Below are 6,381 nucleotides of genomic sequence, written 5' to 3'. Positions count from 1 at the left end.
AGGCCAATATGCCCACAAAGAACAAACAACTAAACAATCCCATCCTCCACAACTAATTCCTCAAACATATAACATAATTCTAGAGGCAAATCACTTATATTCACAATATTTCAATCGCCCATATTTTCAGAAGTCTATTTTGCCAAACAATCTTCTATTCTATTTCTTCACTACGAATGTGAGAAAACGTTACAGATCCAAAAGACTTACTCAACTTTAGAATTTGTCTAATAATCACATATAAATATCAATTAGCTTCATCCAGGTACAAATTTTGAAATAAGGAATAGGTAGTCTACGCTGATTAGAAAATGAATATATGAACATAAAATCCAATATATAAAAATAAAAATAAATAGCAGTGGTTGTTTGATAAGTTAAATATATCCTTTGTTATTGGTAAGGATCTCATTTCTCATTTTAGATCTTGGCCCTTTATGTTTGCCTCATCTTTTTATGCACGCCTTTGGATCATATCTCCATCTATTGTGATTTGGAATGTTTGGCTAGAGAGAAACAACGGGATATTTAAAAAAACAAGGTCTCCTGTGTCTGAGGTTCTATTAAAAATTGAGTCTTCAATCTTTGAGGCTGCTTTGTCTTTTATTTATAAGAATTTTGAAAATCTTACTTCTTTTTCGCACTGGGATAGTAGAGTTACTAGAGTTTGGAAGATGCTGTCAGTTTTACCCTCTCATGGTTCAATTTTTAAAAAGAATGATGCAATAGGTAAGAGATGCTCTGCTAGATGGAAACCTCCTCCGCAGGGGCACTTTAAATTGAATTTTGATGGGGCCTCTCGTGGTAACCCTGGGCCGGCTGGGGTAGGCATGGTAATTTATGATCACAATGCAAATTTTATTTGAGCTAAGTGTCATGCTATTGGTTTTAAAACTAACAATTATGCGGAATTTCATGCGTTGTCTTTTGGATTGGATATGGCAATCTCTTTGGGAATTAAGGACTTAATAATTGAAGTTGATTCTATGGTGATTATTCAATGTGTTATGAAAAAAAAATCGAATTGTTGGAATTTGCAGTATATACTTGATCCCATTTTACAAAAATTAGAATTGTTTGAATCTTTCTTAGTATCCCATTGTTACAGAGAAGTTAATAAGATTGCATATTATTTGGCAAATTTAGCCATTGATAGCAATGCTAATCAGCGAGAGGTGGGTTTTGAGGAAATTCCTTCTAGGGTATGGGAAGGTTTGCAGCAATAGTTATATGATTTTCTTGAGTAATGTTGATGTAAAATTTTATGATGATAATTATTCCCACTTTCCCCTTTCATTTCAAGTATTCATGTTCATTGTCTGGAGGAGAGCTCGAGCTCATGGTATTTGATACAATAGTGTTTTTCCAAAGGTTTTTTGATACTTTCTTTTTTGGTAGGAAGGTTTTTGGCTCACGGGATTTGGCACAGGGCTTTGGAAAATTTTGTCTTTTTCAATTGATAGCAACTGTGGAGTCTACTTTTGAAAACTATCCGATGGGTTTTTTCTTTTGGCAAATTGTCATATGGGTTCTATGCAAAACTGATATTATATGTGTTGTGACCGCATTTTGTATGTGGTTTTGGGCGGGGTGTATAAACTGATCCGTTAGATACTATAGGTTTATTTTATGAGCTGTGACCGGAGGTTTTCTTCCGAGGGTTCTTTCCTCTGGTATGCTCTTTGAATCCTATGTAAAAAAAAAACATTAATAAAAAAGTTTAGTGGAATAATCTACTTTTATTGAAAAAAAATAAAAATAAAAAAAATAGAAATAAAAGTATTTTGAAATAAGGAATAGGTAATCTAAGCTGATTAGAAGATGATGAACTTAAAATCTAATATATAAAAATAAAATGAATAGAAATGGAAGTATGAATGTAAAGTCCAATATATAAAAATAAAAATGAAGAGAAATGGATAAGAAGATGAGAATGAGTGAAATGAACAGAAGAATTGGTTGCTTCTCAATGTACAATTGTTCCACCCAAGTGGGCCCATAAACAAATAGGAATCGACAGGGGTGGGCAAATTTCACCATTAAAATAACTTCGGTCATGGCGCTAAATTTCTGAACTATCACCTATTGACATAACCATTACACGTTGAAAGGTGTTTGGTGGTAGGAGATATGGGTGGCAATGGCAATGGAAAGCCTCTTCATGCTCTGGTTATTCCATACCCAACTCAGGGCCATGTAACTCCCCTGATGCAACTCTCAAAAACTCTGGCCGCAAAAGGTCTCATTGTCACATTTGTTACAACGTATCATAGGCATGCTGAAATCACTCAAGCAAATTCCTGTTCAAGTGACCCTGTTCTATTGGAAGCAAATAAACTGGGTCTAGATATTCGTTCTGCTCAAATCTCAGATGGTTTGCCCCTAAATTTTGACAGATCTCTCAAATTCTATGATTTTATGCAATCTGTTGATAACATGGGTGAAGCTCTAGAAGAGCTTATGAATGATCTGAACAAGAAAGAGCCCCCCATATCCTGTGTTATAGCTGATACACTTCTTTTCTGGTCACTAGATGTGACCAAGAGATTTGGGATTCCCTGGATTTCCTTTTGGACACAGCCTGTGGCTGTCTACTCAATCTACCACAACTTTCATCTGCTGAGGTCTCATGGTCATTACCCTCCTAAGGGCATTGGTATGTTTATTCTATTTGCACTTGTTATATTAAGAGTTGATGAAAACCAGAGTGTAATGTATTGAGTATGTATGTCTTGAATACAATAAAATCTGAATTGAGTATGTATGGCTTGAATACAATGAAATCTGAAAGTAAGCAATCTGTTGATATTTCTCTGGAGATTGAAAAGTAGCATGTCTTGATAATCTCATACTTGAATGGCCTTGAGATGAACATTCTTGCTTTCAATATGTTTTCTAACCCATTATGCCTTATGATCAAGAACTCTCTTGCAGCCCAGACCATCAATAGCCCAAGGCTAGTAGTATGAGATGTTATGAAGTCAGAGCTTTATTTTTAAGTCTGAACAATGACAGATATACAAGGCCAGGCTTATATAAAAGGCCATGAGAGCGTTTGCTGTGGTTGAGAATGAGTTGTTCTCTTTCCTACCATATGCATGAATATTAGAGGCACTCCATTTACTGATGATATGCCTAAGTAGTATTTACAAACAGTGCTAAAATTGTATGCTAATATTAAGAATTTGCCAGAATTTGGAACTATAATACTGGATTGTAATACCTTAGTGGGGAAGGTCTCCTTGCCAAAACTATGGCCATCCACTTCATAGGATGAGAAACCCACTTTCAGAATTGAAGGATCCATAGTCTTATCTTTGATCAAAGTCCATGAATTCAGACAAGAGTTCTTTGTAGTTTGCTACCAGAGGAAATCTCAATCTCTTGAGTTTTATGCTCTCAATTGTACCTTCAAAGGATTTAATGTTTTTTCTTTGGGTTTTAAATGCTTTTGAATTTGTTTGCTCCATTATACTTCTGTATTTTAGAATTATCTAGTTTGACAATCTCATTATTGATTTTTTTTTTGAAATAGAATCCCAATGGATACTGTACAAATCAAACATTTTGAATATTTGGCTTTTGATCCTCTTTAGATGAGGGCATGTATACATATATTGGAGAAAAGAAATTATTGTTGTTTTTAAATGTTACTTGATGAAAGAGTTTAAACATCCTGCACTATTTTTTGTTGCAACAAAATGGTTGACTCTTTGACACATTACTAAAAAAATTGTAACTATGGGTGAATTTGATTACCTAACAACAGATTAAAACAACCTCACTAAAAAACCCTGTTTGATACCCTCACTAAAAAACCCTGGTGTTCTCCTTGTTTTTCTTCCCTTAATGTTTATTTGATTTACAAGTGAATAGGATGTGCTCTTCTCACTTTCCCTCTCACAAGTATTCTCTTCTGAGCTATGCTGACTAGTTGTATTTGTAGTCTACAGAATATCTTATTGGTTTAACCTTCTAAATTTAGTATACCCTGTCTGTCTTTTGCTTCATACGACTTTCAGATTACATCCCACCAACATGTGTCATGAGCAAAAATCCAATTCATTTAGGAATCATTTTAGAAACTTGAATAATCAAGTTCAAGTTTTTTGAATTAAACTGTATATAAAAATTTTAATTGACATTTTGAATCACACAGTGATTCATCATCATGATCTGCCCTGTTCTAGTTCTGACCACTTTGAAGCTTTTCTTGCAGAGGAGTTGGATGATTACATTGATTATATCCCTGGAGTTCCAAATATACAATGTAAAGACCTTCCGTCATTTCTACAGCTTCAAGACCCCAATTCAGATTATGTGCTTGACATGCTCTTGAAGTCATATCAATCAGCTCGTCGAGCAGACTGGGTTCTCTGCAATTCTTTCTACGAGCTTGAAGCAGAGGCAATAAAAGCAATGGATGCAGAAACTCCAGTTTTGACTGTGGGTCCTCTACTTCCAAGCAGTTGTCTAGACAGCCATAATCCCAAGGACATAACAGTGGGGACAAGCTTCTTGACTGAATATCAGCCCTCAGAATGGCTGGACTCTAAACCTTCTGAATCAGTCATATATGTTTCCTTTGGTAGTTTAGTTCATGTATCCAGAACTCAGATAGAAGAGATAGCCATGGGACTGAAAGAAAGTGGGCAGCCTTTCCTGTGGGTGCTTCGTCCAGATATAATATCTTCTGAGATCTCCACCTGCCTACCAGATGGCTTCATGGAGACCTGCAAAAGCCAGGGGCTGGTTGTTCCATGGTTGCCTCAGCTACAGGTATTATATGAATAATTATAACCCACAACCTAAAATTTTACATTTTTTTCCTGATGAGTAAGTAACACCTAAACAAGATGAGTTGGACGCTGAACTGGATCGTGGGCATTCCCACGACGCAACAAAAAAAAAAATACTTTAACTTTAGGTTATAAATTCATTGCTTCTATTTTGTGTGTTTCATCTTTTGTTCTGAGCAATGTTTTTAACAGGTATTATCGCACCCATCAATAGGTGGCTTCTTCACACATTGTGGATGGAACTCTGTTACTGAATCCATAGCTCTGGGTGTTCCAATGTTGGGTTTTCCTCTCTGGACAGAACAGTATACCAACTGCAAGCTCATGGTAGATGAATGGAAAATCGGGCTAAGATTGAGAGGTGGTCATAGAGATGATAAGGTGATTCACAGAGAAGAAATATCAAGGGCTATAAGAACATTGGTGGCAAGTGAAAAAGGAAAGGAGATGAAGAACCGGATCATGGCATTAAGAGATAGTGCAAGGAGTGCTATGAAGGCAGGAGGATCTTCTCAAAACAATATAGAGGCTTTCATTGAAGATTTAAAGTTCACTGTCCATGTAGGAAATGGAAGCCAGACTAATTGATTTTTTAGCAATACCTTTTACACAATATTTCTTTTGTTAAAACTATCCATTTACAGTAAATTATTAAGGTGTTTCACTCATAAAACTACAAAGTTGATAAAGAGGCACATATTTTCTTAACAGTGTAAGTATATAAAGTGGTTGGCATTGCTATGATTGGCAAGATTGTGAAGCTAACAATTCTATAGATCCAATTAAGATAATACTTGAGCTGTAATGATGTTTAAAAATAGTGGTAGTCAAAGTGGTTATTGCAATAATGTGAAAAGAATTTACATATTTAATATCTAAGCTTTTTCTTAAGTTTTGATGTTACTAATGTGCAAGCATAATTTCTCTTTACAGGTGGTTGTCTTCCTTGTGGTTCTAACCCTTGTTTAAGAGGGATTTTAATAGTTGATTTGTTTCAATCAAATAATTATAGCAATTACTCATAGGATGGGGGAGGAGGATCTTGGATTTGGTTGTGTTGTTATTCTATAGCTCTTATTTCACAATATGGTCATACCCTATAGTCTCTTGAGGTTTGGAGTGCTAATGTTGAGTCCTTGGTTTAAGTATGTAGTTACACAAGAAAGCATTAGATTATTATCCCTTATGATTGCATAAATTATCCATGGACTACATGTTAGATGTTGGTACACATGGTCTTCATGTTGGAAGCTCTAGGTTATTATTATGAGTGGTAAAAATTTCCTCAAATCCTTTGTTCTATTAGTAGAGGATGTTTATCTTCATGTTCTTTAAGGATGTGGATCAATTCTTTCTATGGAAAGATTTGGTGCGCTTAGATTTCTTGGTTTAGCTATTAGTTATGCTTTGATAATTAGATACAAATAATCTTTTGTTTAGGAGATGCAAATATGCATTTCTTGGGATTTAGTAAAATATTGTACTCTAGACAACTATTAAAAAAGTAGCTTCGAGTTTTTGTAATGGTCACTTGATTATGTAGTTAGGCTATCCTAGTTCACCACCATGATCTCATCAATGA

General features: G+C 35.1%; 1 protein-coding gene across 2 annotated transcripts; it reads left to right on the top strand.

Moving 5' to 3' along the window:
• The first annotated feature begins 1,948 nt into the window (after positions 1-1,948).
• LOC131051448 (UDP-glycosyltransferase 86A1-like) lies at positions 1,949-5,507 on the top strand. 2 transcript variants are annotated; one of them, XM_057985970.2, is made up of 3 exons: positions 1,949-2,656; positions 4,208-4,779; positions 4,992-5,507. In XM_057985970.2, the coding sequence occupies exons 1-3, from the start codon at positions 2,131-2,133 to the stop codon at positions 5,385-5,387; spliced, it is 1,494 nt and encodes a 497-aa protein (XP_057841953.2). In that variant the 5' UTR covers positions 1,949-2,130; the 3' UTR covers positions 5,388-5,507. The 2 variants fall into 2 exon arrangements, with proteins under 2 accessions (XP_057841953.2, XP_057841954.2); XM_057985971.2 differs by having other exon boundaries at positions 1,952-2,656; positions 4,220-4,779.
• Positions 5,508-6,381: the final 874 nt, after the last annotated feature.

The sequence above is a fragment of the Cryptomeria japonica genome, chromosome 5 (assembly GCF_030272615.1).
Source record: "Cryptomeria japonica chromosome 5, Sugi_1.0, whole genome shotgun sequence".
NCBI lineage: Eukaryota > Viridiplantae > Streptophyta > Pinopsida > Cupressales > Cupressaceae > Cryptomeria > Cryptomeria japonica.
The sequence above is the reverse complement of the archived record's forward strand: the minus strand, read 5'-3'. Positions and strand labels throughout refer to the sequence as shown.

Coding starts and splice junctions, on each gene's coding strand:
- LOC131051448 (XM_057985970.2), top strand. CDS start 2,131: ATGGGTGGCAATGGCAATGGAAAGCCTCTTCATGCTCTGGTTATTCCA. Junction 2,657..4,207: donor TTACCCTCCTAAGGGCATTG/GTATGTTTATTC, acceptor ACCACTTTGAAG/CTTTTCTTGCAGAGGAGTTG. Junction 4,780..4,991: donor CATGGTTGCCTCAGCTACAG/GTATTATATGAA, acceptor TGTTTTTAACAG/GTATTATCGCACCCATCAAT.